The sequence below is a fragment of the Chaetodon trifascialis genome, chromosome 2 (assembly GCF_039877785.1).
Source record: "Chaetodon trifascialis isolate fChaTrf1 chromosome 2, fChaTrf1.hap1, whole genome shotgun sequence".
In the NCBI taxonomy this organism is placed as follows: domain Eukaryota; kingdom Metazoa; phylum Chordata; class Actinopteri; order Chaetodontiformes; family Chaetodontidae; genus Chaetodon; species Chaetodon trifascialis.
In genome coordinates, this window is record NC_092057.1 from 26223707 (window position 1) to 26247406 (window position 23700).

The window sequence follows — 23700 nt, forward strand, 5'->3', positions numbered from 1 at the left end:
AATATTCTTAACATATTCTGAGGTACCCAAATGCAATGCACAATGGTCCTTTTCTTACTGGTAATATCTTTGGTGCCAACTCAAAACTTAGCATAAAAACTTCGATTCTAAGGTTGAACAGATAGCACGTTCTCCACAACCCGAGTTGAGCATCGACAATACACTGCAGTGTTAACTATTTACAAATACTGCCCTCCTCTGGTTAAGACAGGGAATCTAAATTCTCTGAGACATGTTAACAAGACTCACTGCCAACATCACAGTGAGCTGTTTTTTTTTATATATTTTTATGGGGGGGGGGGTACATTATTTTGAGTTGCAAGATTTTTTTCTCCACAGAGAATGAACTGCAATGGCGAGACAAGAGACCTTCAATGTCCTCCTAAGTGCTGTATGTGTCTGCAGTGCAAGCGTTTAGGGACTGTACAAAAATGATTATGGTGGGAAGCGGGACAGAACATTATGTTTCATTTTTTTTAAAAAGTGTTGCCCTGTCTAGTGTTATTCATATTTCCAGTGGACCCTCCCCGTGACGAGCAGAGAAACTGCAACACCAAGCCAAAAAATCTTACAGTAATGTAACATATAATAATATAATTGTTAATTAACAACTGAAAGTGCACAAAGAATTGAAGCTTGCTTGCTCCAATTTAAACCTTAACGTGTCCATGAAATAAGAGCTTTCACATAACCACTACACTGCAGAAGTGGACGTGGCAATTGCCAGAAATATGGCAAACATAACAAAAGAATGCGTCCTGTTTACTGAATATTCAGTATATATTCAGCATCTAAAAGCTGTCACTTCATATCCCAGATTTTCTTTTTCTTTCTTGTTTTCTAACACAACTTACACAATTACACAAATTACCTTATTGTACTTATGCTTTCAGTTGAGATGCATAAAGTGAAGGTGGGAACTGTTACAGGATAGAGACAAATGAAGAGCTAACTGGAGTGGTAACATTCATAATCCTTCCCCCCGCTCCCACTGGTGATTTTTGTACACTCTCTGAAAGAAAAAATCTGAAAAAAATCCACCCTTAGATACTTCACAGCAGCTTAAAGTGACCTGTGACTCCACGTCTCCATTTATCTCCACCTATCTGTGCACTCAGCCTCCTGCACCAAGTGTTAATTACAATTAAATGCTGTAGTTAAGAGTCATATGGTCAATACAATCTCTTATATATTGACATTATGACAGTTTTGAGAGACACTTTTTTCGTCATCTAGAATGATGTAGAAGAAAGATGGTAACATATTCAGTTGTTATCCTCTGATATATTTGATGAGGTTGACCAGCATTATAAAAATGGCCCCAGAAGCCTGATGGATAATCCTTCTCCCGCCAGAGTCGAGGTTTGATTAGAGAAATCTCAGTTTCAGTCATCAGTTGTGATGCAAAGTTCAATGAATGCTGTCATTTGAGATTCATATTAAGCGTGATGATAATGGATGGTAATATCGCAGATGTCAAAAACACAAATGTTATTATTGTAACTTCAACATCACCAGTGTTACCACAAACAGCTGCAAACCAGTGCTGACTCTGGCGAACCAGTGACAGTTACTGTGTGATAGTCGGGATACTGCGAGATCTCTTCATGATGAGACGCACCTCCACGTCGGGGAGGCTGTCCTGTTTAGTCTGGGCACAGCCCTCATCTGCTGCAGCCATGTGCAGGTCGAAGCGCAGTGACACCGACTTCTTGCGCAGCTTGGGATTCCCTCTGAAGAAAGAGCCCTCCCACTGCTTAATCACCTTGTCAATCTTCTCCGTCCTGGAAAGACAGAGTTTAGAGGTTGTGGCAATAAAAGCTAATGATTACACATGATGATTGTCACATGACATTACGCGTGATCACATCATTTGAACGATGCATGGACACTGAAAAATGTCTTTTATCTTTTAGGCCTCTATTCTGTTTCAAACATGTTTTCTTTTGTTGAGGAACATCTATTGCGTGTGGTGTGCCGCAGTGATTTGTCTTTCCTTTGAATGTTGAGCTCAACTGCCGGAAATCTATTCATTTATTTCTAGTGTTACTGTGTGTCCTGTAATCCCATGTGGGATGGGCCATTTCAATGATACCATATGACAAAATAGGAAGGAATGTCGTTCATTCATTTATGCATGAGACACCTGGTGGCACAGTAACACCAGGGGGCAGCAAGGGAGAACACTTTACCCGCCTCAGATGTGACTTGAAGGAGCGCCTACTTTGTGATAACATGCGACCATGGCAGCACTGAATAGACTCAGTGAGGATCAGGACCATATCAAATAAACTAAATGATGCAAGTCTCTTTCTATGTACTGTAAGAGGGCAACCTTTCAGACCAAGAGACTCATATTAAGCCTAATATTTGGCCTTGGGTAACTGGCTGTTGGAGATGTTGGATACCTTGCGCCTTCAAGGACAGAAAATTGTTTTTTGACCACCTGGGGGCAGTGTAACAGGCTATAAACACAACACTGACATATTATCACCTTATGAAGTTGACATGGTGAGCTTGGCACCAAACAGTTGCTTATTTACACATCCAACAAACTCAGAGCAACATTCAGGGCATTTGGAGTCATGTTTCTGGCCACCTGATGAATGTCCAACATTCCATCTTCGTTTACAGTGAGAGTGAATGAAAACAATAAATATGCAATCTGTAAAATCTTCAAACAATTAACTGAAATGTGCTAAAATGCTGTGTATGGCAGAGGTGAAATGCAGTGTCAGGTAATAATTCATCAGGATGGAGGAAGGATTCATCAAAAAATGGATTAGGCAGTTTTAACAAGTAATAGCTAGTCCATGCTAACACAGCAAACATTACAATGTTGTTCTAGGATGAAAATATGACTTGTGTAATTAAATGGAGTGCAAAGCACTTTACACTTTGCCTCTCAGGCACATTCACACAGCTGGTAGCAAGTTACCGTGCAAGGTCCTGGCCTGACCATCGCAAACAATTCACCACAAAGAGCACATCCACTGTCCACTGACACTGAACCTCAGGGACTGGTTAGCAATCTGGTGTTTCCAACTCCCACTAGGGATCGCCAAAGCTTCACTGAGGTTTGCAAGGCCTTCTGGATTTTCAGGCATCTGAGAAAACTTAAAAAATATATACAGTAGGCCTATATCTCAGCATTTCCATCATAAATCTGAAGATAACTAAACAGAATAGTTACTTTTTAAGTTTAGATTACTATTGAAATATGAATGAAAAGTGACACGGTGAAGACCTGAACATAAGCTACAGTGCTGCTTGAAAGTATGTGAACCCCTTGAGCAGATGTTTCTGTTCTTTTATCATTTTCTTATTTTATCATCACCATTTTTTATGTATGAAGTGTCAGATATATGTTTATCATTTGCATGTACTTGTTCAGTGGGACTTGTTTAAGTAGCCCCAAAACTACATGAAACATGGAATTAGTATGTGCAAAAGTAAGAGAACCCCCAGCTGCATTGACTAAGTCAAGCAGGTAACAGACTCAGGTGAAACACATTTGGGTGTTTAATTACCGACCATTGAAATGAGACATCTGGGAAAGGGTTTGGCCTGCACTAATTAAAAGAGAGGAAACCAACCAAACCACTGTGGTCCCATACAAATCAACAGTGGCGAGAGCAAAGGAGATATCCGAGGACATGAAGAAGAGGGTAGTGACAGCCCATCAGTCTGGGGAGGACTATAAGACCATCTCCAAAAGATTCCAGCTCCACCCATCCACTGTGAGACAAATAATTTACAAATGGAGGGCCTTCAACATGACAACAACTCTGCCTAGAAGTGGACACCCATTAAAACTATCACCCAGAAGCACCAGCTAAAAATAATAAATTAGGTAAAGGCCAACACACACATCACCTCTAGAGAGATGCAGACCTCTCTGGCAGCATCTGGGACAAATGTGCAGAGTCTACAATCAGACGAAAATTGAATAGCCATGACATTCATGGGAGGGTTGCTAGAAGGAAGCCTCTTCTAGCCTCTTCAAAGGTGCCTGTTTCAACTGCCAGAGAGCACTTGGACAAACCAGAGGACTTCTGGAAGTCCATTCTCTGGACAGACGAGTCCAAAATTGAATTATTTGGTCACAATCAAAACCACCATGTCTGGAGAAAAGCCAACACCACGTATGAAGAAAAGAACCTCCTCCCAACAGTGAAGCATGGTGGAGGAAATGTGAAGGTCTGGGGCTGCTTTTCTGCTTCTGGACCTGGATGACTCTTGACCAGAATCTCTTGCCATCGGTCAGGGAGTTGAAGCTGGGATGAGAATGGATTATGCAACAAGACAATGACCCAAAGCATTCCAGCAAAACTACAAAGGAATGACTTCAGAAATAGAGGATTAGTATCCTGGATAGGCTCAGTCAAAGTCTGGACCTTAATCCAATTGAAATGTTGTGGCTAGACCTGAAGAAGTTGCTACATACCAGATGTCCCTCTAACCTCTCTCAACTGGCGAGTTTTGCAAGGAGGAGTGGGCAAAAATCACCATAAGCAGATGCGAGAGACTGGTTAGTGGTTACAGAAGATGTTTGGTTGAAGTAATGGCTGCAAAAGGAGGAGCCACAAGCTACTAATAGAAGGGTTCACATACTTTTGCACATGTTAAATTTTCAGTTTTTGTGAAATAAACCACCTTTGTTGAATGAAAATATATCTCTTTTTGTGTGTGTCTATTATTTGGAAGGTGTGCTTTACAAATTGGGATTTGGATGTATGTTTAATAAGGTTATTTTAATGTTTTTTGTTTTTTTTTTTACAAAAACAGTGCTCATGTCTGGAGGGTTCACAAACTTTCACGCAGCACTGTATATTCACAGAGCTTTCCCTCTCTGCTGGACAGCCTCATCCTGTATTAGAACACAAGACAGTCAAAACAGCCACAGAGCTAACAGAAAAAAGGTCAAGCATCAGGGAGAAGAAAACTGTTTGTCAAAAAAACAAAACAAAAAACAAGTCTATCAAGTTTGTTTTTAAAAAATAAATGTACAAAAGACATAATACAGACAGAGAATTGTATAAAAAGTTCCCAGAAATATCAGGAAAACAACATGAGGACATGCAGATTATGCATAGGCGTGTGAGGCAGCTGTGATGGCCTGGGGAACATTCAGCCGGCTAACACTGGTTCCATCAGTGCTGACAGACAGATGCCTTGATAGTGGACCATGAAGAAAACCGCAGAGCAAATTAATTCACTTGAAGGCATCAACTGGAGTATTCTTAACAAGATAATGCTTCCTGTCAGCCATGGAAATGACGCCAGAAGTATTCAAGGAACATTTGGGTAAAATAAATCCAGTGGGCTGGCCAGCAAAGAGCCTTGATATTTGTGAAGAATCTATCAAGTGACAGTTTAACTTATCCTGTCTGCAGATCAAAGCAGAAAGACAAAGTAATATTCTGGCACAGTGAATGGGTTTGTGTGCAGCTCTCTATGGACATTAAGTGTGTGTGTGCCTGTGTGTGTGTGTGCTGCATGTGTGCGTGCATGCTGTTTCTGGATGTGTGAATGCTGGTAACACCTGAAGCATGAACAAAGAATTCCGCCCATGTCTACTCCAACAATAACAGGTGCCACGCCCTGAAGACTCCAGACCAGGCGGGTATCTCCACATCAAACACAAGCCATTACAGGAGGAAAATTCCCATGCTGCGCGATGATGAATTACTCATGGGAACCTGTGCAGCCAGCTAAACGTTTCATGCCTCGTAACTTGTTCGACATGTAAAGGCCTTTGAGAGTCTGCACATCTTGTCGACTGGACCAGACGTCGCCGGGGTGGGGAGGACATGCATGATTGTGTCATTATAAACTAATGAGTCAATAAAATCTCTCTGAGTCACAGCCTGAGAGGTGAAAGGGTTCAGGACATTAAGCAAGCAAGAAACTATGTTGTTTCATTGTCAAAAAGGCCTTTATCTGGACAACGTAGTACAGTGCGTTCTAAAGAGATGCTATTCGCGCTTGCTACTAGAAAATGCCTTCATTTCAGAGTGAGCCAAAGGTGCTGACGGGGGCAAAAAGATCGATACTTACTCGATGGTGCCATGACCCTCTGCACTCTCTCGCACCACATTGCCCTGAAGAATCTCCTGAGTCTTCACAGTGGAGATTGGCAAGTCTTTATCTTGCTCCGGCTCTGTGAGAAGACATTAATGACATATCATAACAAGATATAAGACTCTGTGTGTGTGTGTGTGTGTGTGTGTGTGTGTGTGTGTGTGTGTGTGTGTGTGTGTGTTTCTTACCTGTGAGTATCACGAGGCTTTGCTGTCTATGCAGTATGCTTTTCTTTAGCCCATTTTCTGCTGGGAGGAGTGAAGGTATTTCAGGCAGGGGTTCAGACTTGGGTTCATCCGGGGTCACAGCCGGGTCGCTGAAGCTGTTCTCAAGCCCATTCTCCTTTGGCTCCTCAACGAAAGACCTCCAGGGCCTCAGACCCACTGGCTGCCCATTACGACCCATGTACCTGCACACAGAAGGGGGAACAGAGTAATGACAACCAAAAAGCTCGTGGATGGTGTGTGTGTATGCATGCATGGATGTGTGTCAGACAACGCAACAGTTGGACATTTAGTAAAAATATGTAAGTATGAAGCTACAACCAGGACACAGTTAACTTATCTTAGCTGAAGACAGGAAATGGAGAAACAGCTTTTCTGGCTCTGTCCTACATTAAGAAAATGCATCTCTAAAGCTCACTGATAAATATGTGTTTCATACTTAAACTAACATGTAAAAACAAGTGTGAAACCACAACAAGCTGTTTCCCCCTTTTCCAGTCTAAAGAATAACCGCCTTCATATCTAATGGACAAACATGATTGTGGTGCTGATCTTCTTTTATCCAATTGTTCCTCTGGCGCCACCTTGTGGTTGATATTTGTGGTTTTCAGCAAAACGTCTCGACCAGTGGATGTACCGCCATGAAATCCGGTTCAGGCATTCACTTGGGATAAAATGTAATAACTTTGGTGATCCTCTGACTTTTCCTTTAGTCCCATTGTGAGGTTGGATTTCCCCCCCATTATTTGGGTTTATAAACATCAGCGCCAGCTGTGCTTCGTGTTAAGTGCTAATTAGCAAAGTTATCATGCTGAAGCATCAAACACATTTGAATATGACAAGGATTATACCTGCTGAACATCAGGATGTTTACATTGTCAGATGATGGCATTTAGCTCAACACATACAGTATTATAACCTCACATTACTACAAGCATGGCTGTAGACTCTAAGCCTTGTTATGTGATTAAAAATTAATAACAAGTTTACTAAAATATTAGTCTTCATTCATATGGTGCAAAGGAGAGTTTCACACACACACACACACACACACACACACACACACACACACACACACACACACACACACACACACACACACACACACACACTCTCCTTGCACCTCCTGAACAAGACCCTGGATAACTGAGAGATTATATAAAAGTATTGTGCACTAACCACTCATTATGATCATATGTGCCTTTTATTTGGTTAATTTGCAGACATACCCAACTCACAAACCTTTGGGGTTTTACGTGGGCAGATGAATGCATGAAACCAGATTTTTGTCACACAGTCACTTTGAGCCTCCGCTTGCTACCCACTCAATCACCACCCTTCTCAAATATGAACAAACAATACAAATTTCAGATGCCATGCCCTCTCTCTGCTAGCATCAATGACATCAGTCAAAGTCATATTCTGAAATAAAAGCATGTGCAGGCTAAAGAAAGGCGGAAAAGGCGGCACTCCAGTCTGTCTGCAAGCTCGACAAGAGTCGTAAAACTAAATTACTGTACCTTCATCAAACTATAAAGTGACAATCACAAGGTTGATACAGTAAATGTGTTGAACTGCAAAGAGCTCGATGTGAGATGTTTGTCCGTGGTCCAAATCGCCTGTGAAGATAATTAAAGGCCATGCCAAAAGAATGGAATATTCCCTAGTAAAACAGCATGACGCTGACAGGGAATAAGTTAAAAGACCAAACAAAGACGGGTCGACTGTCTGGATTCTATCATCCTGGGTGATTAAAGACAGAGCTGGATTTTTAGGCTATGAATCAGACATGGAAAGTCTGTCATCTTACTTCATTTATCCTTTGGTGTTTTTTGTATGTATGCAAATTTCCAATCACTGTTCTTACATGTCACTGTATTGTTTGGCTGTACTCTACAGCCCGAGTATGTCTCAACCTGCAATTATTGTGGATTTTCAGTTTCTGCTGCATAATCCATGACAGAATAGTAGGCTTTGACCAGACTGAAAGTGTGAGCACAGAAAATCATCAGTTTGACAGCTATATAAAGGAAACGATTAAGAAATCATTTTGTTTGCTTGGTTCTTAAGTGCTAAGAAAGTCATTTCTGTCTTAGTCATGTCACTGAATGTGTGTGTGTGTGTGTAAAGTCTTCTTTTGACATTCAGAATTTGCAATAATATTACAGAAAAATGGATATTTATGTACTATTTTATTTTTCTTATGATAGTTTTTTTCATTTTCAACTAAAAAGTAAAAATTCCAGCCGAATGATTCCTTTCTGCTTTCTCCAATCATTCCACTCCTTTGCCTGTCTCTGGCCCTCACCTGCCCTCTTCACGCTCCAGGAGACGTCGGTATGTAGCGATCTCCCGCTCCAGCCTCATCTTGGTGTTGAGGAGCTGGCTGTGGCGTTGGCGCTGGGTGGCCAGCCCACTCCTCACCTGCTCCAGCTCGCTCTCCAACCCAGCGATCACCTGGGAAAGGTCCTGCAGCTGACTGGAGTACATCTGCTGGGTGTTCTGCAGGGAAGTCTCCAGGCCTTTCTCCTGAAAAGCAAGAGGCAAGGAGTGATTAGGACAGTGACAATAGTTCTCACCATCTTCTTAAATAACTCCACATTGTTTTAAAGAACCACGTAGACATGTAGTTGCTACTGTGCATAGTGTAATAGTTGCAAAACATGAGCATCATCCCTAACTGGCTTCCCTCCACCAACACAGCCAAGTGTGTTGGTTAGCTTGGTGTGGCTGAGCCCTAAACTGGAAACTGGATCCAGGTCTCTGCAGTGTTGATTCACAAGGACTCTGCCATGGTCTGAGGTGCACACAGCCACGATTGTGGGTGAAATGTGGTTGTAATGCTTATCAAAAATGTATTAATCTAACACGAAAACTAAATCTATAATATTTAAACTTATTCATATTAGTTTATGCCAAGACATATGACAGATGTCAAAGTGAAAATTTTCAACAGCTACTGAATGGATAAATTGTAACAACTTTGGTGATCCCCTGACTTTCCATCTTGCACCATCAGATCAAACTTTCCTTTGTCTATGCAGAACTCATGACCTTTCCATCATTCTGAGCTGTGTTTCATGTTAAATGCTAACTGGCGAATGTTAGCATGGTCACACACTAAACTAAAATAGCAAACATGGTACCTGCTTATCATTAGCATCTGCCTAATTAAATAAATAAAAAAAATTAAAAAATGTTAGCATACATACTTCTAAGTCTTGTTTTCACATTTAAAAACACATTTAAAACACATTGTATGCAGTTATCAGTCTTAACAGGTTACACTGGTGGTCCTGCATGTTTTAACCAATTGCAAATACAGTATTGTGCCTGTGCACACATGCATAGACTGCAACTGCAGTCTTAGGATGATAACTTGACAATAAAAAATGACTGACTCTTTGATTTCCCATTTTGATCCAAGTCTCTGCAAATAATTTCCATATTGTAGTAAAAAGTAAATCAGTAGAAATTGGAAAGTAAAACCCAATCAAAAGCTTTGGGAAAAGGTTGACAGGGATATAAAATACAATTTGTAGTGGACTAAAACTCACCAACTATAGGTCGATATCCAACCTTCAATTTACCAGTAAGATACTGGATAGTTTCAGTGCCAATTAACCTTTCTTACAGAAAATAATATTCTGGACAAATTTATAGGCTTTAGAGAAAACCACAGCACTGAAACTGCTCTGAGTAGACTAATCAGGGACCTCAGACTAAATTCTGATGAAAACAAGGTCTCAGTTCTTGTCCTCTTAGACCTGAGTGCAGCGTTTGCTACGCTTGACCATGATATCTTTATCAGTGGTCTTGTACAGCTGGTTGGTCTTTCTGACTGCGTTAAACTGGTTTCAAACATTCATCAAAGGGAGAAAGTTTTACGTCAATCTTGGAGACCATGTGTCTGAGAAACATGACATTTATCTTGGTGTTGCACAATGAAGCTGCCTTTGTTCATCACTGTTCTCACTATACATGCTGCCACTTGGTGACATTAGAGAGCACAATGTGTGTTTCCATAGTTACGCAGACGACACACAACTGTACATCTGCGCTGAACCGAATGATGCTGCAGCTGTAGACTCCATTACTAAATGACTTTTGGCAAAAAATATATGGATGGGCAATAATTTCTTGAAGTTAAATGGGGATAAAACTGAAATCCTACTAATAACTGAGGAAATCAACTCCCTCCATTAAAACTGAGGTTATAAATCTTGGTGTTCTCCTAGATTCAGATAAAGCTTTAAGTCCCAAATCAACAAGGTAACAAAACCTTCATGGTTCCACCTTAGAAACATAGCTACAGTACGACCATTTATAAATCAAAAGGATGCTGAAAAACTGCTGCACTTCTTTTAAAATGTTGTCTTTTACTCGATTTCATGCATTCTATGTGCTCCGTTTTTAGCTTCTTTTATTGCTATTATTCAACTTTCCTTTTCCATCTTATAGATGCATTCTCTTTATTGTATTCTCATTCTTGTCCGAAGGTTGGTATACAAAGAAAGTGTACTATTATTATTATTATTATTGCTATCTGTTACTGTCTGTTTTCTTTACATTATCTTATCACTTCTACAAAGTCAACTCATCCATTCTGCTACTTGCCATTGACTCTCAGTGTCATAGTTGTGGAGTTGATTGTGGTGCTGTGATGATGTGTGTTTCCTCACCAAGGCATGTAGGGTCTCAATCTCCACCTGCAGGGAGTGCCACTGCTTCCTGGCTTCAGCTAGCTCGGCCCGGGCCTCCCTCAGGGCGGCGCTGCCGCGGCTCACCTGTGCCCACGCTGCCTCCTCCTGTATGAGGTCACAGTTAGCAGACATTAAAAGCCGTACAAGAACGCCAGCATCACCACCACTGCTGCCACCTCATCCAAATGTACACACCCAACCACACACACTCATTTGAACTTGTATTCACCCGTCAACAGCAGAAACCCAAATCTTCGACCTCATGACATGCCATGTCGGAACTGTTTTTCTAGCCCAAATAAATGAGGACAGAATGTGTAAATGTGTAGCACAGAAGCTGATGGTATGTGAATTGTTAGAATGAATATCTGCATCAGATGAACAAAACATACAACCAGCTAACACACAGACACACACCTTGTGGGTAACAGTTCTTTCCCATTGGCACTCAGTCAAACAGTCACAGGAGAAGCAGAGGCAGCCACAGGTGGTGCTGTCGGTAGCGTGCGTTTCAGTTTAGGTAAACAGGCAGCAGAGCAGACACCCAGCCCTGCGTGTACACACAGCTGAACAAGCTGTGTTGACACACTGTACAGCTGTTAGGCTTCACACCCTCTGTCCTCACCCCTCTTCAAATGCAGTGAAGCGGTGAAGCTGTCTCAGCACAGTTATGACAATATTTTGACAGTTAAAACAACAGAAGATGACTAAAGTTATGTAAGATATTCTCTGTTTAATTTATTACTTCAATGCATAAAGTCTGTTTTAATTAATAAGAAAATAATATAATAAGCACATTCTGGCAGACGTTATCCTACATCAGCTCCTCGTTACTGATAACACTGACCAAACAAGACTCCTTGTCTCAGATTAAGTTGGATGTCCGTCATCTCAGGGAGTGATGGAAGGGGTACTGACTGAAACTTACCAGCTACTACAACCAAAACTGCAAAGTAAAAACACTCTGTTAAAGGTAAGTAAATAAATAAATAAATAAATTACTTTTGTATCATGTACTTGAAGTTTCAAAAGTTAAAGTACTCATTATGGAGAATGGCCCCTGTCACAGAGTTATATTATTTTGTATTGCATTACTGGAAGAACATGAACATTTTACTGTTGTAGTTAGTGCAGTCAAGGTGGAGCTGACTTAAACTACTTTATATACTGTTGGCTGGTTTAATCTATAACAATGCATAACATATTTTTTGACCATATGTTTCTGAATGTAAAATCTTCATATGTGTAAATATACAGTGTAACTAGTAGCTACAGCTGTCACATAAATTTAGTGAGATAAAAGGTATAGTAATCCTCTCTCAAAATGACTGGTGAAATAGTGGTGAAATAGAAGTGTTAGTCGCATCAAATGGAAATTCTCAAGAGAAGTAGAAGTACCTTGAAATAAAAAGTACAGCAGTGGTGTAAATGTACATCGTTACTTTTGATTCTTGGTGATATTTCAGACGTCACTGGTCTGACTTTGACTACTGGCGTCTGAACATCTCCACATATAGTTACTTATTTGTAGTTTGTTACAAGTCATTACAGAGATTCTAAAGGAGACATTCTTTACGAGTGCTTGTTTGAATCGTGCATGTGCATCCTGAAGCACGCATGCAACACACATTTCTGCCACTGCTTTCACAACAGTAATACCTGAAGAAATGCAGCGATGCCCAAACAAAGGTAGGGAAGAGGAAGTCGACAAGAGAACAAACACTGATGTAAATAAAGCAGGATTCAAAATATTCACAAAAAAACAGCTTTGCATATGTTTTGTGCAGTCAACACATTCTAGACCCCAAGGATACACAGAGTGTGCTTTAAACATATCTTTTGTTTGTTTACAAAAACTCCACAGGGCACCTTTAAACTTAAAAGCTGTCACTGGAAATGATGCGAGATGTCCTGCAGTTGTGGTAGAGTTTTGACCCTTCAGTGTAGTTTGCTCTCCAACTTTGCCATCTCATGAAGTAAACAATGCAACTCTTCCCAGGAAACATAGGTTTCCTCTGTGTAATATCAAAACTATATAATATCCAGTTGATTACATGTTAACATGCTAAGTACAGCACATTTTTCTTTAAAAAGACAGCATTACTTTAAATGTAAATATCACCCATGATAATTATAGACATCATGTAGGCTTTTGACTGCAGCGTTGTGTAACCGTTACTTCAGTGGGACCAACAGAGAGGGTCTGATGTAAACAACGGCATTTCATAAACCTGCTCCATTTTAGTGCTGTGATAGCTTTGAGCCTTTGGCAAAGACACTTTATTGTCGCTGTCAGACCAAAGTCATTGTGCTGTGGCACAGAAACACCGGGATAATAAAAGGCACTCAGACTGTGCTTTTTCCCATAATAACAAAAAAGATGAGGCTGAAATCACAGTAGAAAGGCTCCTACTTCACAATAAAATGCTGCCATTACTACATGAAGGATAAAAAATCTGCAAGATATTGTAGATGAGAAAACTCAGGCTGTAAATTGGCTCATAAATGTTTAATGAAGACCAGGGATCATTCATTCAGAGTAGTAACTGATCTGTTGTGGCACATTACTGCAATTGTGTGTAACAGTACAAAGGTGAGGTGAATGAGGAGACAATCACGCAAAAACACACACAAACCTGCAAGAAGGCAAACACAGACACACACATTTACAATCAAGGAGTGAGAGGTATGATGATTCCTAAACCTACAGCTTTTCTCCACAGTCAACAAACACTCTGCTAACCATTTAAGTCCACTGAGCATGTACATCCATCTGTCTTCGATATGTGACCGCCTGGAGTTGGTGTTGAGGGTGTGTCTGGCTGGCAGTGGGCCAGGACAACATGACAGAGGCAGAGAAAAAAAAGATAAGTCAAGATGCTGGAGTGAATGCGTACCTCACTGAGAGCTCCTCTGTGTGCTCTAGATGCTGCTGCTGCTGCTGCTGCTGCTGCTCCAGAGAGGCTAGGCCCGACCAAGCCGGGGAGCGGATTTGACACAGCACCCAGGCCGAGGTGTCTCTCGCCCTGCTCAGGAAGTCTGCTCTGATCGCACTGCGCTCTGATTCGGTCGAGGAGCTGGGTGAGCTCCATCCCTGTGCCATCCTCCTCCTCCAGTCCTGTGGCCGTCACTAACAAAGCATCGCAAGAGCTGGCCCGCTGCAGCTCTAGAGCCCGGGCTGCCTGCAAACAGCCAACCAGAGGGAGCAAGAGGGGGAGGGAGGGGGAGAGAGACAGAGAGAGGGAGAGAGAAAGGCAGTGAAATGGTGAGGAGAAGAGAGTCAGTGATGTGAAGAGAGAGACTTAAAAGACAAAAACATGTCAAAGAGGGATATGAAACTGATTTTACTTGTGTATGAATAGACCAATAAATGCAAGAGAGAAAAGTGTGCAAGAAGTGTGTGTGTGTGTGTGTGTGTGTGTGTGTGTGTGTGTGTGTGTGTGTGTGTGTGTGTGTGTGTGTGTGTGGCTGTAGACTGTGAGACAGTTCATACAATGCAGAGGCAAGAGGAAAATAAGAATCAGTCATTGAGTTCTACATGTGTGCATAGGTGAGTGTTTTTGTGCGTATGCTTGTGTGAGAGCTTGTGTGTGTGTGTGTCTACGTGCAGGAAAAGACAGTGGCAGTGGGGGGGGCATTAGTCAGCAGGAATGAGAAAACGAAGAAAAGGAGGCAGGAAAGAAAGGGGAGGGGAGGGGCTGATGAGGTCAGAGTGAAGGGACAAGGGATCAGTAGATGCGGTGAAGTGTAACTCTCACAAATCAAATGTACACACACACACACACACACACACACACACACACACACACAAACAAAACATGAAAGGATTATAATGTCAGGGTTGAAAGTGAAGGGGTTACTTATAATGTACCTAATAACACGGTCACAATGATAACTAATGACGGTTAAATACAGCGTATTATACACCGTTTATCATTTTATCTTCTGTTCTATTTCAGAACCAGCTGTCCGGGTCAGGGTCATGCAGCATCTCTAATGTCCTTTTCGTCATCCTCTGTGGTCAAATTTAGCACCAGTGACAAACAGCTCCTCACAGATCTTACATAGCCTCTGGGGAATCAGCTGTCATCAGTCAGACATGTGTCCTATTAGAAATGACATAACTTCAACAATTTCAATTTTGTGCAATACTGCAGCAAGCAACACCGTCTACAGTCATACAAGCAGCTCTGCAGTGATGGAAGTAAGTATGTATATTCAATCAAGTACTGCGTTTAAGTACTTTGACTAGTATTTGACAGCTGGAATTACTAGTTACTACTTAATCGGAAAGTACCAGACAGTAAACAAGCACAGCTGAAATGATTCATTAAAAATTGACTGACGATTGCCATTTTCCATTCATGAATGCTAAACATTTCATTCTTCCAACTTCTCTAAAGGAACCTAACATTTAATTTACTTTAAGTACATTTTTATGATTATACTTACATACTTTTACTGAAGAAACATTTTGAATGCATGACTTTTACTTGGATTTTTACAGTGTGGTATTATGCTTTTATTTAAAGGATCTCCTCCACTGCAGCTCTGTGAGGCTGTGTCAGCATGCCTACGAGCTCAAAATGATCACGATGGTAATGTGCTGATCTGTAACAAGTATACTGGTTACCACTTTCACCATCTTAGTTGTGTGTATTAATATAAACACAAAGTACAGCTGATGCTGATGGAAATGTCATTTCTTTTGCTGGATTAAAACAAAATACTGGATAAATTGAAACTGAATGAAGGCCCGAGATTAAAAATTCTGCCAATTAACAGTATAAAGCGTAAGTGTCTCTTAACAACTTTCTTAAAATAATAACTACATAAAGTTATTGGAACTTCAGTTCAAGGCAAATGTTCCCAGCAAAACAGGCCTGTCTAGCAACTTTCTCACCATCTGATCCAACTCACTACCAAATGCCAAAATAACTCACTACCTAGTAAGTTAAATGATGTTGGTACCTCTCTGCATGCAGACAACTTCACAAAGAAGCCCCAACTCCCACCTTTTGAACCAGAGGGATCATTCTTTTTTTCCGCCCCTCTCTTGAGACCATTTTGCCTTTCGTGACTGCTGATGTTCTACTGGACAATCCTAGAGAGCATCATTAGACACAGAATTACACCATGATTTGGCAACCTAACAGTGCAATTGAAAAGCAGGCGTGCCAGTGTGAATAAAACACCTATGAAGGCAACAGGGATGAAAGAATATGGGCCCATACAGAGCCTGTTCGAGCAGGCAGTCATGAAACAACCAACAAAAATCATTGTGGGATCTTAACACCCCCTTTTCTCTGAATACAAACCTCAGGAAGAAGCCTCCAAGTGCCAAAATGCAAATCAAAGCGCTTGAAGCTGTCGTTTGTTCCAGCCTCCATCAAGCTGTTGAACTCGAATGCTAAGTCTTAGTGCAATAGATCAATGTGCAATAAATCACTTTAGCACTTTGCATTTAATTCCTAGAGTTTCTTAATTATGCCGCTGTGTTGTCACTGCCAAATGTACAATCACATATCTCTTTTATCTTGTTAAGATTTTTCCATGTGCAGTAACAAACACTTCTCATGTTTTTGTGATGTTTTTCAATGTGACACAACAACTGTGACACTGTTGCACTGTACTCAAGACAAATTTGCTCTCTGGAACAATAAAGTTAACTCTACTCTATCAAAAGTTTAGGCTCCTAACAACACTGCTCCCAAGAACACTGATCGACACCAAACCTCCAAGCCGAGGTTTCATTTCCAGAAGGGGCTATCAAGTGCATCTTATTCATCTGAGTTTTCTTCTTGTCTAATGAGGAGACATGTACTCCACTGTCAGGCTGTGTTTGTAAAAGGTACATTAAAATTGAAAAATAAAAAAAAGTAGTACTGAGAGAGACAGAAAAGCAGGTGTCAGACAGACGGGTCGGAAGGAAACAAGGAAAAGTCATGACAGGCTTTCGCAGAACATTTAGTGACCTCAAACTCCTGGTGCATCTCCTGCAGCTCTGTCATGGAGTGCCGAATCTCTGTCTGCAGTGTCATGCTGCTCTCATCTGCCTTCCTCTTTGACTGCCTGAGCAGATCCACCTGTTGCTCCAGGCGCCTGGTGTTCCTCTCCTCTGTCTCACACCTGGGATGTCATATCAACAGCCAAAGGTTATTTACTGAGGCCCATTCTGTATTCACTATTAATCATTTAACAATGGCATACATCCGTTACTTAAAACCCTGCGTGGAAAGCAGTGAAAGGCCAGAGGAAATGCATGAATTCAGACTGAAGCATGTCCTGAAGCATTAAGACATTCCTCAGTCTTACCAAATACCCAGTTTGAACTCATTTAAAAGGGGATCCCAAGGACTGCATGCTAAGGGGTTGAAGAGAGTAGTTTAAGATCAATTATCTCATTTTGATTCATGACAGTGAAGGAGGGTGTTGCAGAAATCATAACTACAAGCAAAAAGGACAAAAAAGACCTTGACATCATTTGAGTCAGTCCAGAGTCTCACAGACGTACTCAGGTAGTCAGCAGCTATAAATAGAACAGGTGTATTTATTTCAAGCTGCTGAGTGTCGCCGCTGTCCTTCAGGGGTTAATGGCTGTCAGTGGAGGGGTGGTGTGTGTGTTGAGGGAGGTGGGGGGTGGGGAGGTGACTCAGTGTCACTCTGCATCAATACATAAGTGAAAGTGCCGACGCGGCACAAAGCCCGGTCGGGATTTGTATGCAGGTTGGCTCACAAGAGCGGGAACTGGCCTGAGTTAGATAACAGAAGGCTGGAAAAGCATTGCAGCAGGATGAAAACAGGAAGTCTTTGGGAGTTATTCTACACCTATGTTTAGTATTTGGGGGTGCTTATTAGGCCAGTAATAATGATCCCACATATTTTATTAGCATATCTCACTGTGTTACCAATTAAATCACAAATAAAAAGTATTTCTCTTCTCTGTGGGACACAAACTGTTTGAATGAGTGTAATGGTTTTATGTGATGCGATCTCATTGCTAATATACTATTAATAAGCCCTTGACTGTATTCATGGAGGTGGGGGAGTTGTTAGAGCTTTCAGGAAAACCACAGCCAAATACAGCTGACCTGGCCTGGATGGCAGCAGCTCTGGACCTCATGCTGTCAGACTGTAATGCCAGCTGGGCGTTCTCCATCAGTAGTTTACCAACCTGACAGAAACAGAATGCAATAGCACAAGTTAGCACATGCAGATATTGTGCTTTGATTTAGTTTGAAAGGAGATCTCAAACATTATGTATGTGTTTCCACTTTCCAAATGACGCTCATTCATCAGTGAGGATATATAGGTTTGTTTCAGTCTTCCTCATGCAAAACTTGCTATTTTTATCAGTCTTCATGCGATTAGATATGCAAGCTTGAATAACTTAACAGGAAATGAACAGATGTACTGAACTGTGCGATAGAACAGTCGCCAACTCATTTCCTCCAGGACAGAAATTCTATTTTATATATGAGCATCTAAAGAGTATTGTATAAGAGATAGAGGTTGCTGATTCTCTCCTCCGTCTATTTCAGTATAATCTATATGTTTTGCTGTAAAAGCTGTGTATATAAACCAATGAGCCTTCTTCACAAAAGACGCAGGTGATACTGATAAAATGAATTTTAATAGCTCTGTCCCAGTAAGCCTTGACAATGAGAGTGAGCCAGCAAGCACAGCAGGACCCCGAAGCTGAAGCAGCTAAATGGAATTCAGCCATCATTCATTCTATTATTTACACCAGTTTTTCTACTGTACATGTCAAAATGTCCTGTTGTCTCTATATCAGTGATGTTTATGCATTGTCTTTTCTACAATACTCTTTAGATGCTCATATACAAAATAGAATTTCTGTCCTGGAGGAAATGACTCTTCTATCGCACAGTTCAGTACATCTGTTCATTTCCTGTTAAGTTATTCAAGCTTGCAAATCTAATCACATGAAGACTAACAAAAATAACAAGTTTTGCATTTGGAGGACTGAAACTAACATATATATCCTCACTGAATTATTTGAATCATTTTGGAAAGTGGAACACCAAATTCAGGCCAGATTAAGCCAACAGTTAAGTATTTTAAATTATCATATCATATTTGGCCAATAAAGAAGATCTTTTTTTTCCATCTGTAAAGAAGCTAACCCCACATACAGACAAACTTCGCTCACTCAGTATTTTGTGTTCTTTGTTGAGGGATATGAATTCATCTAGTCACAAAAAAGCTATGATGGTAGTTATGAGTTTTGCACAAATCACAAACTTTTTTTACAAATTAAAATCAAGTTTTCCCAGCTTCAGAAGCAGTGGCCATTGTTACAGTATTTTTGATCATCCCAGTAAAGTTTCACGAGTACTAAGAGACTAAGATGAATACATTTACAACCACGCCTGATGCACATCTCTGTCCATGCGCAGTCTGGTGAATACAAACTGCAATAACTTGTTCATCTTTTATAAAACACTGAAATAATCAGGTGGAAAATATGTACTTGAGTAATAACTATTGGATTTCTTGCACAATGAATTGTTTGTAACAATCAAAATGATTTTTTGAATTGCTGGGGAAACTGAAACTGAAAGCGCAACAAGTCCTGACTGTAAATCAGCGTCGTGTACAGTCTACCTCTCCTCTCCTCAGCACACCTCTGGGCTCAAGAAGTCAGTGCTGAAATATTTTCATATTAAACACTAACTTATGTCACACAGCCAATGAACTACTGTGTTTATTTATCTAGCAATGGCTAAATTATACATAAATGACCAAAAATACACAATTCTTTCCAGGTTCATTTCCTTGTCACAGTGAAAAGGCTGTCTGGATACAAAAAGGCTCCTTGTCTTTTATCAGACACAAAAAAAATGCTTAACACACCTTTATTTTCTTTTGTGTTCAACACTCTCAGAGCAAGCCGCACCCATGTTAAAGACAGCCAAAAGTAACATGGAATATTCCATAACGTTTAGAGCATAAACATTCTAACTCATTACGTGGATGTTTTAGGACACCTGCCCATTTTTGATCCCCATTAGGATGAGTCAGTCAGTACAGTGACAGGATCTTACACTTTATGTCTACGATTGCCCATCACTAAGTCTGTGCTGTCAAATGAAATGATGTTATTAAGCTTATTAAGCTGTTCTTAGCAAGATAAATAGTAGAGTAATCCTATATGTTAACATAAAATCATTGCTTGGATCAGAGAACAAAGAAGCTAGCAGAGTTTGCTCGGGTGCATGCCACAGTCATGGGAACACCTGCCAAACTTTGATGACGTGATACGCAACGGGAAACAGGTGAGTCATTGAAATGTCTGTCAGTAACACCTATTCATGCACAAAGTGACACTTAAACCGGGGAGCAGTTATAAACCATCAAGTCTGGTCATGTGAGATCATCATAGGGTTGGCGTTTATGTGAAACGGCCTTTAAAGTGACAGAGACTTCTGCATTCTTTCTGCATGTGACAGCTGGCAGTCCCGTGGCTCTGATTCAGCAGCAATGACACACATACTTTCCTCTGATCCTCTGCAATAGACTCATTTAATGTGGAGTCATCACTCACCTCACTCACCACTCACCCGCTTTGAAACATCAATAAAATAAGCATTTCACTGCTCTTCAGAAGAAAATAAGAAAAAGAAAAAGAAAAGATTTTAGGTTTTCTTCATCAAGAAGAGGTTGCTGATTCTCTCCTCCAGCTGCAGTGAAAACATACAAATGTTCAATAATCACAGTTCAATAATTACACCAATATTTAGCCACAATACAGTCTTTGTCCTTCATGAGTGTGGGGGGCTGTCTTCAAACATGTATGGTACCACTGTCTTTAAGCCTCTTTACCTGTCCTTAAAGTGATCATGACTTTGAGGCTGTTTACATGATGTTCCATGCAGTTGTCATCAACACTAGTAATAAACCGTGTCTCTGTTTTGACTGCAGTCATTGCGGTCTGATTATATACAACTGCTCCTGTTGTCTGCCAGCCAACATGGCCTTGAGCTGCTGTAATGGAGCATTATCTGAGCATGAGCATCATAAAGTGCATGCACATCTGTAATACTATCATATGTTTGTCTGGAAAACAGCTGTGCTCTTTCCAACACTCAAAAAAAAGAACAAAAACAAAAAACAGGTCACACACAGAACAACAAAGTGAAATTTGATCTCTGCATTTAACCTGTCCCTGAGGTGCAGTGAGCAGCCATTGCACGGCAGGTCAAAGACACTTGATGGGAGAATTAACACTTAAAAGAGATTTCAAAGGATCACCTGACCTGTTCAAAATGTCAACAAAACAGAGTCTGACCTGGGCACGGAGCTCAGTGACAGTCTGTTCCTGCTGGGACCAGTCCCGGGAGCGTGAGGTGCTCCTGATGCCCCAGTCGGTTATCTGAGCCTCCAGCCGCTGGTTGGCCTCCTGCAGCCTGTTCACCTGTTCCAGGAAGCCCTTCAGTCGGGCATTCAGACCCCACATGGTGTGACTGGAATCCTGCAGCAAGTCCATGGAGACCTGAGAGAGTGCACACCCAAATGTTTACAGACACACAAATGACGAGCCCCTGATATTTCCATACAGTCAAATGACACAGCACAGCAGGCAGTGAACGAAACATTTGGATAGTACATGACTGACAGACTCACTGTGTATCACAGAGATATGTACAGTAGTTACAACTTTTGTAGGACACAGTCTGCCACCCTTTTGAGATCACGCGCTGCCAGAGGCGTTTACTAGGTAAATGTTTACCCAGCAATACTCACCTGAGGCCACGTGGCTTTCCACGTATACAGCACAGTAAGAGTAGTAAAGGCAGCAAAAGTCTCTCAGTCTGTTCGCCTGGTCACACTGAGCTGATCCACCACTCCCAACAGCTTAGCCACATTCCTCTACAGCGGGCTGGTCAACACTTTCTCCTTCCCACTGTGTCCCAGGTCATCAGCAGCAGACCCCTGAGACAGAGCAGGCAGGCTCCCATTAGCCTGTCTCACTGTATCAGAGTGTCAGTCTGTAGTCTTCAGGGTCAACGACGACAGGGACGCTCCTCTGTGTCCCACCTCATCCCCCTGGCAGCATGTGGGAGCAGGTAGAGCAGTGGGGTAAGCACTGGACGCAGAGCTTACATCACCAGCACTCTGGGGCCCTTTGTACTCTCTGATCCAGGATTACTGAGCCGCATTCAAAGAGGCAGCAACACAAGCTGTGGAGGCAATGTTCAGGGAGACACAGTGACAGGACCTGTGTGTGAGTGTGTGCGTATATTTGCGTTAATAAGAGGTTAACTACACATGTACTATAATTAAGCCGAAGTCTGTGTTCCTGTGCACTCTGATGAGATCAAGTAAATACATACTTTGTGCAGAGCTACCTCTTGCTCAATAACAGTCTTGGCTGCTTTTAAAGAATGGCTGAGTATGTGCCTGTCTGGGCCAAAGGTTTCAATTTTATGAATATTATTTCGTTGTTTGGAAATATGTCGTAACTGCAGCCCTTTGTTTCAGCAGAGATATGGCTTTAGCGCTGCACTTTTGGACTGGATTGTCTGGATTGTCACAGATATCAATACTGAACTGGAAACAGTTAAGGTGTTAAGGTGTTTTCTGGGAGTGTGGTATAAAGATTCCATCGAATGTTCGAAGGCACAGGCAGTCAGACAAAAAGATCATTAGAAAATCTAAACACGGGGTTGTGACCTGGTGCGGCTCCCCAGTTGACTGATAGGTAATTTAGTGCATTTTATGCACAGAATAACATACTGATGCCTTCTGATACTGCTAACATGAGACTGCTAACATTGGCCACCCTGGCTACAAGTGGAATCACAGGCTACATGTAGCATGACGGTGCGGCCACGTCACTAAGTGACACAGCGAAGTCAGTATCTGTGCGTTTTGTGAAGAAGGTGGTGCTAGATGCTTGGTGATGTAATGAAGTAGCAAGGCTATCTATAATCAGCTGATGAACAACATGCTAACATGCTAGTCAGCTGAAACCATGCAAATGCTGGACAGCTGGAATAGTTCTCCTGGAAGCAAGCCAGCTAGGTCAGTCTCTATCGTCACACTATGTAAAATTTCATGTTTGCAAATGACATGAAGTCAGTAAAGTAACACACACTTTCGCAGCAATGTTCATGTGAAGTTGGCTGACATAACATGACATTAGCCATCGTACACGACTGCTCTTAGAAGTAAGACTGAAACAGTACAAAAATAAAGTGTATCAAATGTACAAATAGTGTGTTTTATTGTGAATGCTTTCAACTTTTTATTTTTGTTATTTCCCTCTTTCAACCTTACGTAGTCTCTCTTCTTTCTCACCTTTTAAAAACAAGTGCTGACAAGCCAAGACTCGTCTTGGATTCAGTGATCGATCCTCTTCATGTGAATGGCACAGTTATGATCTAAATCTATCTTGATACACACTATTCAGGGAATCTCGTTTTCTTTCTTATCTAATGTGTTTCTGCACAGCTTGTTTTCAAAGAGCCACTTTTGCAAATGTGCAAACACTCGGAGGATTTGCTTATCAGATGAATTTTCTGCTGGGTAAACAAATGTATTTTGCTGAGAGGCAGGATGTGCAGATTATTAATACAGACAACCGAGCCTGCTCTTCCATCTGCTACAACCAATGTACAAATATTGTCTCTGTCTAGACTTTTATTCTGTCCGCAGAGAAGCGA

The 23700-nt window shown here is 41.3% G+C and overlaps 1 protein-coding gene across 1 annotated transcript; it reads right to left on the reverse strand.

Annotated features, from left to right (window-relative positions):
• Nucleotides 1–850: 850 nt before the first annotated feature.
• Nucleotides 851–21524, reverse strand: krt222 (keratin 222). The gene is made up of 9 exons (XM_070981636.1): nucleotides 21324–21524; nucleotides 18103–18185; nucleotides 16987–17140; nucleotides 13909–14193; nucleotides 10991–11116; nucleotides 8617–8837; nucleotides 6273–6493; nucleotides 6061–6163; nucleotides 851–1784 (listed from the first exon to the last, which is right to left on the reverse strand). The coding sequence occupies exons 1-9, from the start codon at nucleotides 21519–21521 to the stop codon at nucleotides 1571–1573; spliced, it is 1605 nt and encodes a 534-aa protein (XP_070837737.1). The 5' UTR covers nucleotides 21522–21524; the 3' UTR covers nucleotides 851–1570.
• Between the last annotated feature and the right edge of the window lie 2176 nt (nucleotides 21525–23700).